This window comes from Anarrhichthys ocellatus, unplaced genomic scaffold, assembly GCF_004355925.1.
Source record: "Anarrhichthys ocellatus isolate YVR2014 unplaced genomic scaffold, GSC_Weel_1.0 scaffold15, whole genome shotgun sequence".
Lineage (NCBI taxonomy): Eukaryota > Metazoa > Chordata > Actinopteri > Perciformes > Anarhichadidae > Anarrhichthys > Anarrhichthys ocellatus.
This window is the reverse complement of record NW_022280045.1, coordinates 3579331-3600336: the sequence shown is the minus strand read 5'-3', so window position 1 is coordinate 3600336 and position 21006 is coordinate 3579331. Positions and strand designations below refer to the sequence as shown.

At 43.8% G+C, this 21006-nt stretch overlaps 2 protein-coding genes and 1 pseudogene across 3 annotated transcripts; all 3 read right to left on the bottom strand.

Annotated features, from left to right (window-relative positions):
• Positions 1 to 2517: 2517 nt before the first annotated feature.
• Positions 2518 to 8633, bottom strand: LOC116387418 (uncharacterized). Its single transcript, XM_031854467.1, has 8 exons — positions 8205 to 8633; positions 6448 to 6535; positions 6287 to 6368; positions 5939 to 6197; positions 4856 to 4946; positions 4582 to 4708; positions 4229 to 4487; positions 2518 to 3931 (listed from the first exon to the last, which is right to left on the bottom strand). Exons 1-8 carry the CDS (start codon positions 8499 to 8501, stop codon positions 2537 to 2539), a joined length of 2598 nt encoding a protein of 865 aa, XP_031710327.1. The 5' UTR covers positions 8502 to 8633; the 3' UTR covers positions 2518 to 2536.
• Positions 8634 to 10657: 2024 nt separating this feature from the next.
• Positions 10658 to 15133, bottom strand: LOC116387759 (RE1-silencing transcription factor-like; annotated as a pseudogene).
• A 1243-nt stretch (positions 15134 to 16376) lies between these two features.
• On the bottom strand, positions 16377 to 20036 carry LOC116387758 (zinc finger protein 429-like). 2 transcript variants are annotated; one of them, XM_031855133.1, is made up of 5 exons: positions 19611 to 20036; positions 18654 to 18741; positions 18452 to 18563; positions 18106 to 18364; positions 16377 to 17785 (listed from the first exon to the last, which is right to left on the bottom strand). In XM_031855133.1, exons 1-5 carry the CDS (start codon positions 19899 to 19901, stop codon positions 16397 to 16399), a joined length of 2139 nt encoding a protein of 712 aa, XP_031710993.1. In that variant the 5' UTR covers positions 19902 to 20036; the 3' UTR covers positions 16377 to 16396. The 2 variants fall into 2 exon arrangements, with proteins under 2 accessions (XP_031710993.1, XP_031710994.1); XM_031855134.1 differs by lacking the exon at positions 18654 to 18741 and having other exon boundaries at positions 19611 to 19703.
• Between the last annotated feature and the right edge of the window lie 970 nt (positions 20037 to 21006).

Here is a 21006-nt window from a genome sequence, read left to right as displayed (position 1 = left end):
GAAGAAATAGCTGCCTTTGTGACGTTAGTGAATGACATGGATTTTGCAAGCCTCAGCAGCTGGCTCTGACGCCTTAGCTCTTATTTAACACATACTCTTTGTGGGTTGCTTTAGGATACCTGCAAGACCAGGTCGCCCACGGAGTATAAATGGAGAGGGAGAGATGCTGCACTAAAAACCTGCTTTTCTCCCGGGAGAATACACTGGTCCCCAGGCAAGAGGACTGAGAGGGAGAGAGAGAGAGAGACAGAGAGAGAGAGAGAGAGAGAGAGAGAGAGAGAGAGAGAGAGAAATTGGCAAAGATGTGGAAAAAGGGGGACTAGAGAGAAAGAGAAAGCACATCCCTGACTTGTTCAACAGGCCGGTTCAGACACTGCAGCAGAAATGACATGTTGGAGAGATGGCCGTGGTCTCACTTATTGTTTTGCAGAATGAGTCAGTATGTGCGGCACAAGCAGGACATCTAGTGGTGATCCTGTAACCAGCAGGACACTACTATCACCCTGGACTGACAGTCTGTTTGTATACGTATATATTGGTATAAATGCTGCTGTCACAAAGGACCTTTGATTGAATGTTATTAATAAAGATTCCTGAATACCGTATGAATCTAAAAATGTCTGCAACCACCTAGATAAGCCATGTTTGTAAATGTGATGATGTCAGAGGCCTGATGGTGTCTTTCTTTTATTAAACTGTGCTGTCTTAAAAAAATAAATAAATGTATGCACACTGAACCAATTACTGCTTTTATCAGTTACAAGCAATCTCTGTGTTTTAAACCTCTGAGATGGAAAAATGACTCGAGAGCCAAAGTGTGATCAGATAAAATAATTTTTGCTTTGTATTTAGTCTTTTGACAAGCTGAACGGTAGTTTTATGCCATTAAGGGCTTGTTGTGTAGTCGCACTGAGCTTTAAATAAAGTACATCAAGTATCTGATTCACACAACTTCTTAGAGGCTTTTAAAAAGTGATCTACCTCTTGTGCTCAAATCCTTGTTTTTTTCGCTCTGAAATGCATCAGTACAACCTAAAAGTATACCAAGGTGTGTAGCTCATTAAAACTAGATATCCCTTTCATTTCAGTTCTCCAAACATCAGTCCTCATTTGGACGCGCAAACTGTCTGCAGGTCTAATCCATTAAGCAGCCTTGAGTCTCTCCCGGAGAGACCACAGCTGAAGAAGTTTCACCAACACTCCAGAAAGCCTGATGGGCCTTGAAGCTATAGCTTAAGCACTGGCTCACCACAGAGAGGGAGAGGATAAACATGTAGGTGGGGGCGGGGGGGGATTCATTCAGGGATTCTGATCAAAGTGGGAGTTCAGAAACCAGATACACCCGTACATTTAAATTCAAGAGATGGAAGGTAAGGGGGGAAGTCAACTGTTGAATTGTTGTTCAACAAAATACTAAACCCACAGCAGCTCCCCTGTAGAGGAACAGAGACCTGTTTGTCTGAGTAGAAATGTGAATAACCTACTCCTTCTTTACCACACTCGTTAAGCTAATGGGCGAGGTAAAATGACACACTCAAAAAGGCAGTAAGACATGTTTATTTTTTTCATGTTTTTTGAAAAATTCAGCAATCCATTAAAAAGGCTCATACTGGGTATTTTGCATGTTTACACCGTTTGCTACAAATTGCAGAAATGTAACATTTAAATTTGCGTTTGGTCGAACAGTTGCAAGCAGGGACAATTTGCAAAGCTCGCCTGGTGGTGCATTCAGGAACACTCTCTGAGGTCCTTGAACGTGCCAAGAGGACGAGTTTGAAAACAGTCCATCTTAATAAAAGTGTTATCGAACCATAACTACCTTCTCTTCACTGTGCTGAATCAGCTACTGTATCTCAAATTAGTTTCAAGCCTCAGCAAGCTGATCTTCGTACCGTTTTTTATATATCAATATCAATTTGTATAGCTATTGGGATGAACAATACACAATCCATTTGTATGGTAATTGTTCTCCAACAATTCTGAGGTCAAACTGATAATTATTGAAACTTAAGAGGAGAATCAACATTTCAACACTCTATAACTTACAATCCAAAGTGTTATATGTTTATATATATACACATGAAGGCTTTGTGTAAATGAACATTATCATTGAATGAGTCTATTAGAAGAAAATCCATTCATTGCATCTGAATATTTCCCTCCAGACTGACAATTCTCTGAAGTTACATAATTATTCTGCTTTATAGTGACTAAAAAGAGATAGAAACCGGCTGTGCCACAGTTCCCCGACTTCAGCATAAACATGCCTTTTATAGCTCAACACTCCCATTATTCTTACTCACTTCCTGCCAACGCACCCAATACTCAATAATGAATGACTCATGAGCCTCCGTTACTGCGCAGTAAAAGATCATTTCATTCAGAAAGACGCTTGCCTGTGAGGATGTTTTGTTTCTAATATTCCAAATTGTTTTAATATATATATATATATATATATATATATTACATATATATATATATACACACTCAAGATCAATATCAATCCAGTTCTTTCTTTTCACACCAAATGAGTTGCTCAGACCACTCGAGTCTTCGCTGGCCTTCCCCTACGTTTCACTGAGCTCTTAGCGCTGCTGTCCCTCTTTTTCTTTGCTTCTTCTTCTTCTGGGTCAAAATCAGTGTCACTGTCATTTTTTGGTCTTCCTCTTGACCTCGCTGTGCTCTTCCTCACCGTCTCCTTCTCCTCTTCTTCTTCCTCCTCCTCCTCCTCCTCCTCCTCCTCTTCTTCTTCTTCTGCAGATTCAAAGGACGTGTCGCTCTCTGATTGCTCGTCCTCACTTTCCTCATCGCTGGAACCGGTTTTCCGCACCTTTGATTTTGCAGTCTTAGCGTTTGAACGCTTGCCTTTTTTGGGCCCAGCCGGAGCCAAGCTGCCTGCTGCGTTCCTCTTCGGCCTTCCTCTCGGCCTACCCGTGTTCCTCTTTCTACTTTTCCGCACATCTGTTCTCTCCTTCTGCGCCTCCTCTTCCGCGTCTCGACCTTCTTCTGCACAGTCAAGGTCGCAGTCTGTGCCTTTCTTATTCCCGCTGTCCTCAGCGTCGCTCGCCCTTTCATCTATCTCACCCTTCCTCCGCTTACGTCCGGAGCCCGACGAGTGGTAACGCTGGACGTGAATCTTCAGGCTCACGTTGTGATTGTAGCTTTTGTCACAATGCGGACACTTATAAGGTCTCTCCCCCGTGTGCAGGCGCATGTGGGATTTCAGGTGGCTGGTCTGGTTGAAGCCGCGTTGGCACACTGAACACTGGTACGGTTTCAAACCCGTGTGCACGACAGAGTGCCTCCGAAGATGATGCACGTCTTTAAATTCAATCCCACAAACCCCGCATTTGTACTCCTTCGGGGTTCTGTGATTTGCCAGGTGGATCCTGCGTTTCTTACTGGTGGTGAACGTCTCCGGACAGTCGGGACACTTATACGGATCTCTGTTATCCTGATGGGTCTGCTCATGTTTGAGTTTGTCCACCCTGGTTTTGAAGGTGACATAACAGTACTTACAAGGGTGGTCGTAGGTTTCATCGTGGATCCTGCTGTGATTTTTCAGAGACGTCTCCGTGACGCATCTTTTGCCGCATATGTTGCAGGAGAAGGGCTTTATTTTGTGCTCGCACATGTGCCGCTTCAGAATGGTGAAAAAGCTTCCGCACTCGGTGCACAGCTCGTTAATTTTGAGGCCGCACGGGGAATCAAAATCGTCCTCCTCTTCGCCTTCGACTTCCGTTTCCTCGTCAGACTCCTTCATGAGCTCTTCGGCCAGCAAGAAATCCTCTGTTGGATTCCATTCCCCATCCGAGCTCACCGCGCCGTCATCGCCTTCCTCTCCTTCATCTGACGGATCGCTTTCTTCATCGCTGAAAGTAACAATCTCAGAGAACGCCGAGCTGCTGGGGTTGTCACCTGTCGACACTTCCTGTGAACAATATTAATAAAACAACTTGGGTAAAGCTTTTAGAAGTCTACACAGCACACATTGTTGAAGCCAGATTAACAAAAATAAGACCCCATCTGCAAAAAGTCCAGGCAGTTTTCTAACTATTAGATAATACTACATCATAATACAGCTCAGCCTTTCTCTTTTCATTTTAGGATGCAAAACGTAACCCAAAATAATGTCCTTGTCCTTTGAGGATGAGAAGGTTCTGATGTCATGATACTACAGTCAGAATGTCTGAATACGTTGTAGCACGTCTGACTATTAGAGTCCTACCTGCTGGCTCTCTGGAGTTACTACTTCTACTTCTGTCAGGTGCTGATCCTCAGCTGTTGGGACGCTGGCATCGACTTGGCTTTTCCACTGGTTTCTGTAGTCACACTGAAGACACTGCTGGTTCAAGACGATGAGCACACCACAGGTGACCTTCTCCATCTGCAGTTTACACCCACAGGACGGGCACTTGCGGCGGAACAACTGGAAGAGGCAGCTTTCATTCACAACATGCTTTCCTTTGATCTGTAGAAGTGCAGCTCTGGAAAATCAGTTAAAACGAAGATTTCAAAAGCCAACCTAATGTCAACTGTCCAGAATAATAAGCACAACTGTTGTGTACAAGTGTAACTCACTTCTCCTTGTTCAAATCAATATGCATGGATTTTTGTTGCACCTGGTCAGATCCAAACATGACGGCATCTGAAGCATCAGGCGAATTTGGCACAGAGGCAACACTTGACACGGGACTTGCTTGTGGACCTACAAATGTGACGGTGTAGAGAAAGTTTACCCTCTTCATGTATGTATATATATATATATATATATATATATATATATATATATATTTATATATATATATATATATATATTTATTTATAAGTGTGTGCAATTTGTAGAGGTTCTTACCTGTTAAAGTATGTATATCTGATTTTTCAGAGGACGTTGGACTATTGAGGTCTTCACACTGATGAGCAGAATCAGTGGTTTCCAGAGGCTCCTACACGAATGACAACAGTAGAAGCTTGTACCTCTTGTACTTAAACAAAGGCTGCATGCGACACGCTAAAAATGTGTTTCAAAGCATCTTACAGAAAGAGTACATTTTCAATGCGGTCAAAAAAAAAAAAAAAAGAGTTGTCTCTCCCACTTACCTCACACAAAGGACACACCTGTATTTACAGGGCGGTCTATCGGCAATCAAAGGAAAGTGACGCGGCCTCATCGTTAAAGAAAGTCGACTTAATAAAATAAAAAGACTGGCTCATTTAATCACTATATTCAAACTGAGTATTTATTTTCGGGTGATGTCATAAAATGCTACAACAGACATTTGAAGCTACAGCCCAAGTAAAAAAAACAACGCGGCTTGTTTCTTCTTCTGGAGCGAGCGGGGAGCGATTTGAGTGGAGCGAGGTGAAATCGGAGTTTAGCGCAAAGCGATATCGAGCGGAGGGAAAATCCTCACCACTCCGCTCCTCTCACATGCACTCAAAGTGTGTGCTTAATAACTGCATGGTGGACGGTTACATTAGCCTGTAGATGTGTGCAGTGGGATGACACAGCCTCTCAATACGTTCTCATCATACTCTGTGTGTGACCACAACAGCACTGCAACGGTGAGTAAATGTGCTGTCAAGCACCTGTCAGTACAAGCAGCATTTAAAGGGACAGTTCACCCCAAAATCAAAAATACAGATTTTTCCTCTTACCTGTAGTGCTATTCATCAACGTAGATCAGTGGTTCTAAAACCTATTCTTTAATAATGTTCACAGTTAGTGTTATAATGATAATAACTGATAACCAAAGCATAGCGGCAGTCTACGTAACACTATATCATGATATAACTCAGTCTCTCTCTTTGATCAGAGGATGCAAACGAAACGCAAAATAATGTCCTTGTCCTTTGAGGATGAGAAGGTTCTGATGTCATGATACTACAGTCAGAATGTCTGAATACGTTGTAGCACGTCTGAATATTAGAGTCCTACCTGCTGGCTCTCTGGAGTTACTACTTCTACTTCTGCCAGGTGCTGATCCTCAGCTGTTGGGACGCTGGCATCGACTTGGCTTTTCCACTGGTTTCTGTAGTCACACTGAAGACACTGCTGGTTCAAGACGATGAGCACACCACAGGTGACCTTCTCCATCTGCAGTTTACACCCACAGGACGGGCACTTGCGGCGGAACAACTGGAAGAGGCAGCTTTCATTCACAACATGCTTTCCTTTGATCTGTAGAAGTGCAGCTCTGGAAAATCAGTTAAAATTAAGATTTCAAAAGCCAACCTAATGTCAACTGTCCAGAATAATAAGCACAACTGTAAAAGTGTAACTCACTTCTCCTTGTTCAAATCAATATGCATGGTGTTTTGTTGCACCTGGTCAGATCCAAACATGATGGCATCTGAAGCATTTAAACCTATAAATGTAAATATAAAGAAAGTTTACCCTCTTCAGATTTATATACATATATATACGCAATACGTTGAGGTTCTTACCTCTTAAAGTATGTCTTGAATTTTCAGAGGAAGTTGGACTATTGAGGTCATCACACTGAGAAGCAGCTTCTGTGGTTTCCACAGGCTCCTACACACACGACAAAAGTAGAAGCTTGTAGTTAAACAAAAGCTATAAAACAAGGAATCTCTGTCTGTCTGTGTGTCCTTCACATATCTCGGGAATCGTTCATCCGATCTACCTCAACCTTGACAGGTGTATTGCTGGGAACCCAAGGACATGCCGTGTTGAATTTGGTACAATTTGGGCACACGACGTGTGACTAAATAAATGAAGAAACTTAGAAGAAACAAGCGAGCAGCGGCGGGGCTTCGGGGCTCTGCAGACTGAGTCGAGCACGGCGTCTGCAGCGAGCCTTTTTGACTGCTGTTCACTTTTGCAGCTGGATGATGTCACCAGTGTTACTAAATGTGAGCAGCCACACCTTCAGTGATTTGATGCCCCGTGCAATCACCGACTAGCTTGACTTGTCCCCCTTTCTCTAACTACCTTGCCTAACTGTTAAGTCTGCCACTGGTGTTTTTTCCCGTGAACCAGAATGCATTTCGACCGTGTGACTGACCGCAAGGAGCTGCTATACTTGGGTATCTTACACAACTATGTCATGGCAGGTAAATCTCTGAGGAAGCAGCAGAACCACTCGCCAAGCATTTGGCCTCTTCCAAACCAGCATGTTCTGAACGGGCACTACACTAGCCCACTAAAACGGTGTTTCTGAGCACCTTAGAGTACCATACATATGTTTTGACTTAAAATAAATGACAGCTCTCTGTGTGCACGGACGAGATAATGTGCATATTTAACGACTGCATGGTGAATGGAGGTAGGAAGAATCCAAAGACAGAGAACAGTCTTGATTAAGTGAAGTAAACGGAGACGATTTCAACAAACAGCAAAACTATATCTAAACATCTTTCTACGAACTCTCACGCAACTTGTGCAGTATAATCCAAGTCTCTTTCATCCAGTAGTGTGCTCACTTCTTCCCAAACCCAAAGCATTCTCACTCAAACATCAGTATTTAAAACACGTCTGCATAAACAGGCCTTGTCTGGTGTCGCTCTGACGAGTAGTGCAGTTTTCTTCAAAAGTGTGGCGATTGATATACAAATTGTTATTTTGGGGGTGAAGTTAAGAATTCAAATCAAGCTGCACAATACACACAAGACGTGGAGTAACACTTGTGAATATTAAAATATAGGGCTGTGATTTAGTGAATATAGGCTTCATGTTGTGTGAAAGAAGGTGGACAGTAAATATGTATTTAATGAAGGATGTTGATTCGTACAGTTTACAGTCATATATATGTAAATGAACAAAGGGCAAAGTTACTAGTTATAACTCCTAATGCGTCTCAAATATGAGTCTCACACAAAATTGTGTTAATTATATGTAATAAAGAAGTATGAAATCACCTGTAGTGCAAACAAGCAAACCAAACTCCTTTGTACAGGCTGATTAGATTAGAGTAGCATTCCTTTAATTAAGAAACACTTTATTAATTCAAAAAAGTGATGTTTGTGTACATGTAATAGTGGCTCTGGCACTGACCTGTTGCCACGATGATTGATCCCTTATTATACACTTATTGACTAAGATTTAGAGCCACTGAAAGCAGCGTGTGTAAATGACAACATGGTGCTATTGGGTCAAAGGGAGAATAAACCAGTCAGCTGGATTTGTTGGACATGGACGGGGACAAGTAACAGATGCCACACATCTGTCCACGCAGACTCACCACGGACTGCGGGCTCTCCAGATGTTCGCCGGGCTCTGACTTGACACACACTGACGGGACAGCGTCCGGCTTCAGCTGGACCCACAGCACGCCAGTCACCGGGGTCACGTGTTCAAAACAGTCATCGGTAAAGTGCTCATTGCAAACGGTGATGTCGGTCCAGGACGATTCTTTAAGTCGTTGCCCGTTGACTTCGAAAATGAACTGAACCCACTCCAGCCTCCTCTCCGGGTCCTGCGGTAATTTGAAGCGCTGCGCGCCGCGACGCCCCGACTCACATCCGAGGACAGAGCACATCCTGCAGACACGTGCTGTCCCTGCAGCTCTTACCGTGGTGCGCACAGCTTTGTTTACTGCAAGAGAACTGGAAGGTTCTGGGTCGACGTTAACAACAGTGGCAGCTAACGGCTAGCCATTTAGCTAGGGGCTGTGGTGGTAACGGAATGGGCGGGGCTAGGCGGCCGGGGTGGCGTGGTTTGCTACATGGCGTATCCCGGTTTTATGGGATCAGACAGCTGTAGGAGGGGGGAAGTTAAGAGGAACTTTATTTAGATCGCTGGGAGACCGACCCGTGTTTTGCACCTCTGTTGAGAAAGCGTATTAAAGATTTGAGGGGAAGCCGTGACGCTTTCAAATCTGTGAAACCTTTATTTCAGGGGTGCCCACACTTTTTCGGCTTGCGAGCTACTTTTAAAATGACCAAGTCAAAATGGTCTACCTACATTAAAAATGCTGAATATCCATTTATTTATATCTATATTTATTTCTATAAAGCCCAGATGGACGAACAGAGAGCGGAGACAAACAGGAACGCAGCAGCTCTGAAAGAAACACAGGACCTGCTGGAGACTGCGCGTCGCGTTCAGCCTAAAACTACCACCGAGGAGGAGATGGAGGTATTTAACTATTATCCACCAAATAATTCAGTTCACAACAGCTTTAAGGTCTTAAATCCATCAACTGACTAATTCCCAAACTCAGGTGCAGGTGAGATTTGGGTGTGGATATAGTTACCATACAGTACACGGGATGCAACAGATTATCATTTGAATATGAATTTGCAAACATAGACAGCTTAACAATGTTAAAAGGATCATTTGTGGAGTTACTTGCAACAGCTTAAACTTAGAATTAGAATGTTGAGGTGTCATGTTGTGGATGAACCAGGGTGCTCCACAGAGGACAGCTGCACAGCTCTGAGGTAAGCCACAGGCAAAACCACTCGTCAAAATTTCTAGTAAAGTATTTTATTTTATTTTATATGACTGGTCAGGCTTCCTGGGGGGCTCCCTGTTGACGTGAAGGTCTATCATCTGGCAAATTGGCAGATGAACTTGCAAGCTTTTCAACCTCACTTCAGCCGACCAGTCTTCAATGCTACCAGGGGGTAACAATTGTAAAATAGTTAACTATGTAAAATGTTGGGATTTACTCTAACCTCCTACATTAGGACAGTGTTTGTATGCTCTCATTCACTCACAACTCTCTCTCTGGCTCCTACTCTATCAGCTGACAGTGGGCGATTTCGCCACGCCCTCCCTCAGCCAATCATATACAGTTGTGTGAAAAAGTGTTTGCCCCCTTCCTGACTTCTTATTTTTTTGCATGTTTGTCACACTTAAATGTTTCAGATCATCAAACAAATTTAAATATTAGACAAAGATAACACAAGTAAACACAAAATGCAGTTTTTAAATGAAGGTTTTTATTATTAAGGGGAAAAAAAAATCCAAACCTACATGGCCCTGTGTGAAAAAGTGATTGCCCCCTAAACCTAATAACTGGTTGGGCCACCCTTAGCAGCAACAACTGCAATCAAGCGTTTGCAATAACTGGCAATGAGTCTTTTACAGCGCTGTAGAGGAATTTTGGCCCACTCATCTTTGCAGAATTGTTGTAATTCAGCCACATTGGAGGGTTTTTGAGCATGAACCGCCTTTTTAAGGTCATGCCACAGCATCTCAATCGGATTCAGGTCGGGACTTTGACTAGGCCACTCCAAAGTCTTCATTTTGTTTTTCTTAAGCCATTCAGAGGTGGACTTGCTGGTGTGTTTTGGATCATTGTCCTGCTGCAGAACCCAAGTGTGCTTCAGCTTGAGGTCACGAACAGATGGCCGGACATTCTCCTTCAGGATTTGTTGGTAGACAGCAGAATTCATGGTTCCATTTACCACAGCAAGTCTTCCAGGTAATAAATGTATTTGTTCACTGTAAATTAAGGTTCTCCTGATTCAACAACCTGTGTCTCCCTGTATAAGTGTGTCAATTATCTCCCGGTGGCTTCAGTTCTCCTATTTATTATGTTTTTTGTGATGTATGTCATGTTATTTCAAACTAATTTGCAATCATAAGAAGTGTGGTCTTTGTTGGTGAAATGTTTCTTATATACAAAGAACAATTACTTATCGTAAAACTCCAAAAATATAGTAGAGTAACATCTTTTAGGTGTGTTTTCTAGAAACTACAGGTCTGATGAGGAAAGTGGGAACAGGTGTGTAGGTGGGAGGGGATGTCATGTGACCAGGACTGGCAGGTCTGGGAGTGAGCAGGGGCTGGAGAGAAGGACAGAGAGCGAGGACAGGCAAAACCACCAACCCACTACAAAGTCTCTGACCTCCCTCAAACTTCTCAGACAGTTTATTTGATTTGTAAAAGTGGAGAAGGAGATTTCACTGCTTTTACCACATCTAGACCACATTGGCTCTTTCAAAAGACACCATACTTAAACTGTGCAATATTGGACAAGATAATCCCAAATAAACCAGATTATTTAAGGCACCGCTCCGTCTGTGAGATGTGTCTTTAGTCTCTGTGGGATCAAATAATCCAGATTTGATCAGGATAATGTTAGTGGTTTTTAATCTGGCCCTGGTCCAATGTGGTCCATATCTATTTTTGCACTTTCATAAAGAGAGTAAAGGTATCATATATTTGCAGGTCGGTTTAGGACAGCATTGAGGCTTTACCTAAAGTGTTTTACACGTTTTCACATCAAATAGGTGCAAAACAGATACTCGGTCGTTGTAAACTAAAACTAACTTTGCCTCAACTTTCCTATAATGTATCGGAAGTTCACACCCATGTGAGCAACTTGTAAACACAACATTCAAAGTCGGCCCCTCCTTCCATATTTATCTTAAACTAATTATCACACATCTGTCCATCAGAGGACAGGACAACTCCTCGTCGCTCCTCATCCTCATCTTCATCTTCAGTGTGCGTCACTCTGGTTTTGGAACGAGCTTTGTGCGCTTGGCCTTTCGCTTTGCGCTATATCTGCGTTTTTTCTGCGCTGTGTCCGCCATTTCCGTAGCGTTCTCTCCAGTGTGAGCTACTGATATGCAGAACCGGGACGACACCAGCAGATGGCGCTGTTGAACTCAGAAAAATGATCGCCACAAGTTCAATTAAAGGGTCAGTTCACACCAATTACAAACACGTTTCCACATTTGACCCTCGTGGTATTTAACCATGCAGGTGATTTTAGTTTTCTTTACATTGGCTTCATATTCAGTACATAACAGTATTATGAAACATTTACAACAGGAACCTAATATTATCCCACTTTAATCTATTTACACATTTTGAACAGGACTCAGAAGTATCTTGAAATCAAAGTGGCACTATCTCTTAAAAAAAGTGAAAAGCAATTAAGTTTTAAAAGAACTGATCCTCGGATTTCATGTTTAGTTCCTCATAATACTTAAAATGTTAAAATATATCGTAGAAAACATACCACTTCTGCAGAACACTATAAATGGTATTTATCTTAATATAAGTGCCCAACTCAACTTTCCTTTTTTAATCTTCAGTGTCTTCGACTCGATTCTTTCCTGGTCGTCCCTGAGCTGTTACCACGGTTCTGGCTGCTGTCTCTATTTATTTTTTCTGGGTCAAAATCCGGGTCACCATCAGAATGTTTTTCCCTTTCTTCTTGATCTGCTTGTGCTGGATGAGACTTCCTCACTCTTCTCCTCTTCCTGCTCTGTCGGGTCAGAGGACACACCCCTTCGGGTCGGGTCGGGTCGGCTCGCCCTCCGTTGCTCCGTCGCTGCAGCGTGCTCTCTTTGACTTGTGCTCTTGAGCGCCGGCAGACTTACTGTTTGAACGCCGGCCTCGCTTTTCCCCCAAGCTGCCTTCTGAACTTCTCTTCGGCCTTCCTATGGGTCTACCTGTGCTCCTCCTCTTACGTTTTGGCATAGCTTTTCTCTCCTCCTGCACCTCCTCTTCTTTAACGCCAAGCCCACCGCCTGTGCCTCTGTTGTTCTCCTGCGCGTCACTCACAGTTTTGTTTCTTTTACCCTTCATCCGCTCACGTCCAGAGCCCGACGGGTGACGCTGGACGTGACTCTTCAGGCTCACGTTGTGATTGAAGCTTTCGTCACAATGTGGACACTTATACGGTCTCTCCCCCGTGTGCAGGCGCATGTGGGATTTCAGGTGGCCTGCCTGCTTGAAGCCGCGTTGGCACTCTGAACACTTGAACAGCTTCTCTCCTGTGTGCACGGCCAAGTGTCTCTGGAGATAACCTCGTTGAGTAAAGTCAATCCCGCAGATGGGACATTTTAACTGTTGGGGGCCTCTGTGATCCTCCAGGTGGATTCTGCGCTCCTTATTTGTGGCGAAAGTCTCTGGACAGTCAGGACATTCATAGGGTTTTCCTTGAGTTAGGTGACTCTGCTCGTGGGTGATTTTGTCCACCTTTGTTTTGAACGTAACGTGACAGTATTTGCACTGGTACTCATAGTTTTCGTCGTGGATTCTGCTGTGAGATCTAAGGGCTCTCTCGCTGACACATCTCTTACCGCAATTGTTGCAAGAATAGGGTTTAATCTTGTGCTCGCATGTGTGAGGCCTCTGTTTATTGAAAAGCACCCCACACTCTGTGCAGAGCTGGCTGCGTTTGACAGGAGGTAGAGGATCATCATCATCTTCCTCCTCCTCTTCATTTTCCTCCTCAGATTCATCATGAATTTCGCTCACCAGTGAGAGCTCCTCCTCTGGATGCCAATCCTCGTCTGATTCCTCCGGTTCGTCCATGGGATCACTCTCCTCACTAATAGCGGGGGCCATCTCAGACATGTCGGTGATACCGCTGCAGCTGTCGTCTGCTGACAACATCTGTGAAAGATTTAATGACACAAATGGGATTGAGTAAAATGCCACATCTTCAAAGTCCGTACACGATGATTAATACTTCCAAACTAATGCAGGTGTGACTCATCAATTAATTTGGTCCAATTAGTGTAAAATGCCAATCACCACTGCCCAGAGTCCAAGGTGATGTATAAAAATGTCTTGTTTTGTCCAAAACCCAAAGATGTTCAGTTTGCAATGACATTTGAGAAGGAGAAGCAGCAAAACCTCCCATTTGAGAAGCGGGAAGCTGAGAAATCACTGCATGTTTTCACTGCTCGTTAAATGACTTTTGAAGTTATCCAACATATCCAAAATATATAATCATGAAATTGTCACATATTGGTCAGTGTATATTGTGAATGTTTTTAGTGTAAAACCTTCCTTGGATGCACAAACAGACACTGTGTGTTGGGATTGTAGCACGTCTGACTATTAGAGTCCTACCTGCTGGCTCTCTGGAGTTACTTCTTCTACTTCTGTCAGGTGCTGATCCTCAGCTGTTGGGACGCTGGCATCGACTTGGCTTTTCCACTGGTTTCTGTAGTCACACTGAAGACACTGCTGGTTCAAGATCATGAGCAACCCACAGGTGACCTTCTCCATCTGCACCTGAGAGCCACAGGACGGGCACTTGCGGCTGAACAACTGGAGGAGACGCTTTTCATTCACGACGTACTTCCCTTTCACCTGCAGGAGTGCAGCTCTGAAACACGAGTTTCATTAAAATAGTGAGATGCAGCTTTTGAGAAGCTAAACCTGGTGCAATCAAAGTACACTCGTTAAAAGATTATCTTACTTCTCCCTGATCATATCGAGGTTCACAATGTTTTGTAGCATCTGACCATAATCAGACATGAAAGCGTCTGGAACATCACTTGGCGCTGGGCTTTCTTTGGCAGCTGCAAATTCAATTTAACATTTATTATTCACATGAAAACACTACATTGGAATGAATACCTACTCTATTTTTATTAACACATAAACATGTCAAGTTCCTCACTTGTTGAAGGCGGCCCTGATTCATCAGAACAGGAGGATGGACTATCACGTCTCTTCACTTCTTCGTACTGAGAAGAAACCTCTGTGGTTTCTTCAGGCTCCTACACAAGGTAACAGAGGTAAACGCTTGTAGTTGTAGCAAAGACTGTCCGTGTGTTGTAGTAACAACATTTACCAACTGCATTTGATATTTGGTACTATATTTGTTCTGTGGCTCTGGCCTACTTTCTAATGGTGCATTTTAATCATGTATTAATTTAATAAGCAATTAAAACCACTTTGTGAATAAAAACAGTGCGCTACACATAGTGAGAGTTGACTCCGCCCTCTCACCCAGATGCGTTTATCAAAACAAAGCAGAAATAATATAATGGTGTCAACAATAGTCAGTGGCTTTTGATTGATGTGCTGTGTAAGTAAGAAGGTGTAACTTGTGTATTTCTTTGTACTAATTTATGATGTCGAAGCAGAATCATCACATATTCTAGCCTCACCTGGCACGGCTCAGGTTCGTCTGGCTCTGACTTGACGCACAGTGACGGGACAGCGCTGGACTTCAGCTGCACCGTGCCAGTGCCAGTCCGGCTCATAAAACTATCAACTTTGAAATGGTGTCTGCAAACGGTGATATCAGTCCAGGACGATTCTTTGAGTCGTTGCCCGTTGACTTCAAGAAGGAACTGAACCCACTCGAGTCTCCTCTCCGGGTCTTCAGGTAACTTGAAACGTTGCGCACCGTGGCGCTCGGAGTCACATCCGAGCACGGAGCACATCCTGTTCTGTCCTCCAGCTTTAAACGCGGCCGACCGGCTTAATGTTCACGGGGACTGGAAGACAGAGCTCGGTGTGGACTCCTGTCTCAACTTGCCAAACGGCCAGGAGCTAACAGCTAGCCATCTGTTGGCGGGCGGGGTTTGATGGCAGGGTTCGCGTGGTTTGGTATCAGGCGTATCCCGGCCCGTCGCGCTGAGGTAGCTCTGATACAGGAAGTGTTCCCCAATGGCCGCGAGAGCACGCATGCGTTCAGTAGAACGTGCACCCACATTACTACGCCCCGATTTGACCTGAATAAATGTAAAATAACAACAAGTTGATTGTTTCATGTATTGTTTATTAATGTTTTATCAACGACGTATCGCAAAGTAGCACATGGCTCATCTGTCAAAACAAATATAACGTTATGATATAGACATATCAAACATATTATTCACTGCACTGAAGTGAGAATGTCATAGACAAGGTTCTTTTGAAGAACCTTCAATCCTGTTCAAATCTACACCCAACCCTTCTGAGGGTCAATGGTTTCACACATACCATCTACCTGTTAGATGTACACTGAAGTAAATCTAACTCTTCTCAGCAGCACGTGAGACTGACTTTCCAGCTGTTCAAAGATCAATCATCATTACATATGGCAGTATTTTAAGTATTAGAAACTTACAACAGAAAAGAATGCAGGCACTTAACATCAGCCCTGTTTAATATACTTGTATCCACTTTGACCATTTGATCAGGTAACAGGCTTCAATAGTATTTTCAAATCAAAGCGAGAGCTTCTCTTAAAAAAGGTATAGTGTGTAGAATTCAGGGGGATCTATTTTCATGAATAGAATACAATATTAATAAGTACGTTTTCTTAAGTGCAAAATCACCTGAAAATAAGAATCGTTGTGTTTTTATCTTAGAATGATCTGTTTGTATCTACATACAGAGCGTGTCCTCTTCTGGGATCCGGCCGCCATGCTTCTACGGTGGCCCAGATGAACAAACCAGACAATGGCTTTAGAAAACGCCATTAGCGGTTTCACTTTTTTTTTTTTTTTTGTGTGTGTCTGCCACTGTAGTTCTACTACACACTTGCCACATGGGAGCCGTTTCAGTTGTTTGCAATCTGCCTCCTTCAACAGCAGAAGGCGATGAAATGTCACCTACACTCTGGCCTAGGTGTAAGTGCTTTGCCTGTCTTATGAAATCAGTCTAATATCCACTTTATGTGGCTCCTTTCTTTTCACAGTCGTTCAAACCAAATTCATTCCTTCAGCTCAGTTCATTCTAAGAGTCGCCTTTAAGATTTCTCCGTGGTCTTCCCCGACGCTTCCCCGAGCTTTTACCGCTGCTGTACCTCTTTTTCTTTCTTTCTTCTGGGTCAAAATCACAGTCACTATCAGAATTGTTTGGTCTTCCCCTTGATCTCGCTGTGTTCTTGATCGCCTCCTTGCTGCTCTCCTCTTCCGCCGAATCACACGTGCCGCTGTCGCTTGGCTTGGCCTCGCTTTCTTCATCTCTGCATTGTGTTCTCTTTGACTTCCGCGCTTTCGGTTTTCCAGACTTGGCGTTTGAAGACTGGCCTTCCTCCGAGTAGCCTGGTTCATGACGCTTAGGCCTTCCGATGGGCCTACCTGTGCTTTTCTTTTTAGGTCTATATATCATCTCCCTCTGCGCCGCCTCCTCCTCCTCCTCCTCCTCTGTGTCCTGCTCGTCCTCCACATTGTCCAGCCCTGAATCTGCACCTCTTTTGTTCCAATTATCCTGAGCATCACTTGTGTCACTTGCCCTTTTGTTTCTCTTCTCTTTCATCCGCTCACGTTCAGAGCCCGGCGAGTGGTAACGCTGGACGTGACTCTTCAGGCTCACGTTGTGATTGAAGCATTTGTCACAATGCGGACACTTATACGGTCTCTCCCCCGTGTGCAGGCGCATGTGGGATTTCAGGTGGCCTGCCTGCTTGAAGCCGCGTTGACACTCTGAACACTTGAACGGCCTGTCTCCCGTGTGCACGGCCAAGTGTCTCTGGAGAGAAAGGGGCCAGAGGAAGTCAATCCCGCAGATGGGACATTTTAACTGTTGGGGGCCTCTGTGATCCTCCAGGTGGATTCTGCGCTCCTTATTTGTGGCGAAAGTCTCTGGACAGTCGGGACATTTATAGGGTTTTCCTTGAATCACGTGGACCTGCTCGTGGGTGATCTTGTCCACCTTTGTTTTGAACGTAGCGTGACAGTATTTGCACTGGTACTCGTAGTTCTCGTCGTGGATTCTGCTGTGAGTAATCAGGGCTTTCTCGCTGACACATCTCTTACCGCAAATGTTGCAGGAAAAAGGTTTAATCTTGTGCTCACATGTGTGAGGCCTCTGTTTATTGTAAAGCACCCCACACTCTGTGCAGAGCCGACTGTGTTTGACAGGAAGTGGGGGATAATCACCATCTTCTTCTTCTTCATCCACATCCTCTTCGTCGCCGTCGTCTTCTTCTTCGTCGTCTTCCTCTTCGGTTTCCTCCTCAATTTTCTTTATCAGCACTCTAGCATGAGAAGAGCCGTTCGCTTGCTTCCAATCGTCGTCTGAATCCAAGTCCCCCTGACCACTCGATTCATCGATTGGCTCGCTCTGCTCATCAATAACTGCAACAATCTCATGGGCCCCTGTGGCCCCAGTTGGCACAGCCTGTGACACAATGACAAGGAGCGGATGAGTAGAAACGTAAGCCGATACGAGTAGACTGTCTTGAGTATTACAACTGAAACAAGAAGACAGTGCAAGCAGAGAATGTATTATGATTCTAACCAAACAGTTTATAAACCCTCAGCATAAGGCTTAGACAATACTGAAGAGTGTTGTGTGTGTGTGTGTGTGCGTGCGTGCGTGTGTGCGTGCGTGCGTGTGTGTGTGCGTGTGTGTGCGTGTGTGTGTGTGTGGTTTTCTTATCGATACTTTCTGGATACTGCCTAAATAAGTTGTCGTAAGTCTGACTATTAGAGTCCTACCTGCTGGCTCTCTGGAGTTACTTCTTCTACTTCTGTCAGGTGCTGATCCTCAGCTCTTGGGACGCTGGCATCGACTTGGCTTTTCCACTGGTTTCTGTAGTCACACTGAAGACACTGCTGGTTTAAGATCATGAGCAACCCACAGGTGACCTTCTCCATCTGCACCTGAGAGCCACAGGACGGGCACTTGCGGCTGAACAACTTGAGGAGACGTTTTTCATTCACGACGTACTTCCCTTTCATCTGCAGGAGTGCAGCTCTGAAACATCAATGTAGATGACAAATATTAAAACCTCAACCTGATGTGAAAAGTAGCCAAAGCAAGCAGAAAGTTAAGAAAACGTACTTTTGTCCGATCAAATCAAAATCCATATGTTTTGGTTGCATCTGGCCAGATACAAAAGCGTTTGAAGTATCAGTTGAACACGAGACGACCTCAGTCGGGCTTCCTTGGACGGCTGCAAATTAAGTTTAAAGTGTGAGAAAAATCCTTCACTGCATGCGGTTCATTTTCAAAAACACATTTTTTTATAATCAAACACTTTTACCCATTGACTCTTCAGAAAAGGTAGTAGGGCCATCACATGTTTTAAGTTGATCACGCAGACAAGCAACTTCTGTGGTTTCCTCAGGCTCCTACACAGAGTAACAAAAGTAAAAGCTTGTAGTTGTAACCAAAAGCAACAAACAAGTACATTAAAAAATACGTGTGGTCCATGTCAAAGTACCATGTGTTTTGATTTACTTTACTTCCATTCCCAGCTTTGGAAAAAACAAAACAATGTGTTTAATTCTTCTTTTTTTTCAACCACTTGCCCGATCAGGCGTGTGAGTTGCTAGATTTACCAGCCCGGCATGCCACTTAACTTTGGCACTTAACGGGCTAGCCTTACTATTGAGCCCTGCATAGCACTGCTGTGTGGTAGCTAAAATCAATAACACGCCAGAACACAAGACGTGGATCAGCACTAACAGTCAGTTTGCTTTTGAAAAAAAAAAAAACATGTGGATCTGCACCTCCTTCATATTTAGAGTGTAACAGGTTTTAACCGTGTTGCCTCTTATGACTCTTATATTGAGTCTCAAATGTGAGCCCACGAGGGAATAAGTCAGACATGCAATAAACACACGAAGCAACAAATGAAAATGTGTACAGTATAAATGCCTAACCTGTGCATCTCTCTTATTTACGTTTTTGAAATTAAAGACAGAAAAAAATGATGTCACTTGACAATAAAATTGTAATTCTGCTTTGTTAGTGCGTCTTAACTTTATTTGATAAACAAGTAAACACCTACTTGTCTATCTGGGGACAATAGAACAATTCTTTGACTGTAACAGTACTTGCCAATACAATTCAGTTAGTTTAGGCTTCATGTATAAAAACAACCCCAGATCAGATGTATATATACTATAAACTACATATATGTCAAACATTAGGTGATGATGGTTCTGATGTTTAAGTGAGATAGAGACAATGTTTACAGCTGTCAAAGTAGACTCACCACACATGTTGTCTCTTCTGACCGGAGACACAGTGATGGGACAGCACCGGGTCTCAACGTCAGCTGGACCTTACCGGTCACACCCGGATGGTTCCGTGTCCGGCTGTCAAAACAGTCATCTTCAAAGTGTTCGCTGCAAATCGTGATGTCTGTCCAGGACGATTCTTTAAATCGCTGCGTGTTGACTGTGGCGAGAAACTGAACCCACTCCAGCCTCCTCTCCGGGTCCTCCGGTAACTTGAACCGCTGCGTGCCGCGACGCCCCGAGTCACATCCGACGACGGAGCACATCCTGGAGACAGGTCCTGTCCCTGCAGCTCTTACCGTGGTGCGGTCCGGTCCGCGTTTTAAATGTTCATAAAGAGACGGACAGACTTCACTTCCGACCCCAACGACAGCGCTAAGCTACATTAGCTAGCCGTTGTTGCGACGGTAGTGATGGCGACTGGGTGGGCGGGGTGTTATGGAGAGGTACGCGCGGTTTGTTGTCAGGCGTACACCGGTTAGTGTAGCTTCAGTCTACTATGGGAGTCGAGATGTTTTCTATTACTAACAAAACTAAAAAAAAACCTGCAGACCAAAGGTGACAGTTGGCTTGTTCCAGAAAAAAATAAAGTATAAAGTCATTGACACTAACTACAACTATAGCATGACAGCCCTTCACCGTTAAAGAAAAAAGACCCGAGTGAGGCCTTTGTTGTAATAGTCATTATTAAGCAGTATGACACCCTGCAGTGTTTTTGGAGGTGGATTCGATCAGATACGGTGGTGTGTTTGGATCAGCACCATGGTCAGCACATGTCGTAGCTTTTGTTTTATTTTCCCCAAAGTTGTGGGTACACGTGTCCTCGTCACTCTCACGTTACCTACTTGCGGTTGCGGACACACTGACTCCATCAACAGACTCATTATTAGTATAAACGTTCTGCAGTAGTTAATGAACAGAACAGATGAGGGAAAAACTGAATTTAGTCCCATGAAAGTTTCAAAGTGCAGACGCGTTCTGCAGGCCTGGGGATGCTCCAGTAGGTGGTGCTGTTCTACTTCAAAAGGGTTGCCAGTTTCTGACTATTGCGATATTTTACATCACTTCTGAATTTTCATATGGGTAACTGGTAGGATTTCTTTTTCTGTGTACTTTTGTTGATAATACCCTTTATATTACCGTATTTTCCAGACTATGGAATTTGGAATGCATATGTATGTATATTAAAGACTTTCCCACTATAACCTTTATTTAATCAGGGACGTCCCAATAAGATCAAGATTTCATTGGCAAGAGAGACCTTACTACCTATGAAATTAAACAAGATACTGAAGAACAAAAATATATTCGAATATATTCGAATATGTGTGTGTGTGTGTGTGTGTGTGTGTGTGTGTGTGTGTGTGTGTG

What these genes read in the sequence shown, in the direction of transcription:
- LOC116387418 (XM_031854467.1), bottom strand. Translation starts at nt 8,501, where the DNA reads ATGTGCTCTGTCCTCGGATGTGAGTCGGGGCGTCGCGGCGCGCAGCGC. An exon ending in TGGAGAGCCCGCAGTCCGTG is followed by an intron (nt 6,536 to 8,204) that starts GTGAGTCTGCGT and finishes TCGTGTGTGTAG; the next exon opens with GAGCCTGTGGAAACCACAGA. An exon ending in AGATATACATACTTTAACAG is followed by an intron (nt 4,709 to 4,855) that starts GTAAGAACCTCT and finishes TCACATTTGTAG; the next exon opens with GTCCACAAGCAAGTCCCGTG.
- LOC116387758 (XM_031855133.1), bottom strand. Translation starts at nt 19,901, where the DNA reads ATGTGCTCCGTCGTCGGATGTGACTCGGGGCGTCGCGGCACGCAGCGG. An exon ending in CAGAAGAGACAACATGTGTG is followed by an intron (nt 18,742 to 19,610) that starts GTGAGTCTACTT and finishes TACTCTGTGTAG; the next exon opens with GAGCCTGAGGAAACCACAGA. An exon ending in CTTTTCTGAAGAGTCAATGG is followed by an intron (nt 18,564 to 18,653) that starts GTAAAAGTGTTT and finishes CTTAATTTGCAG; the next exon opens with CCGTCCAAGGAAGCCCGACT.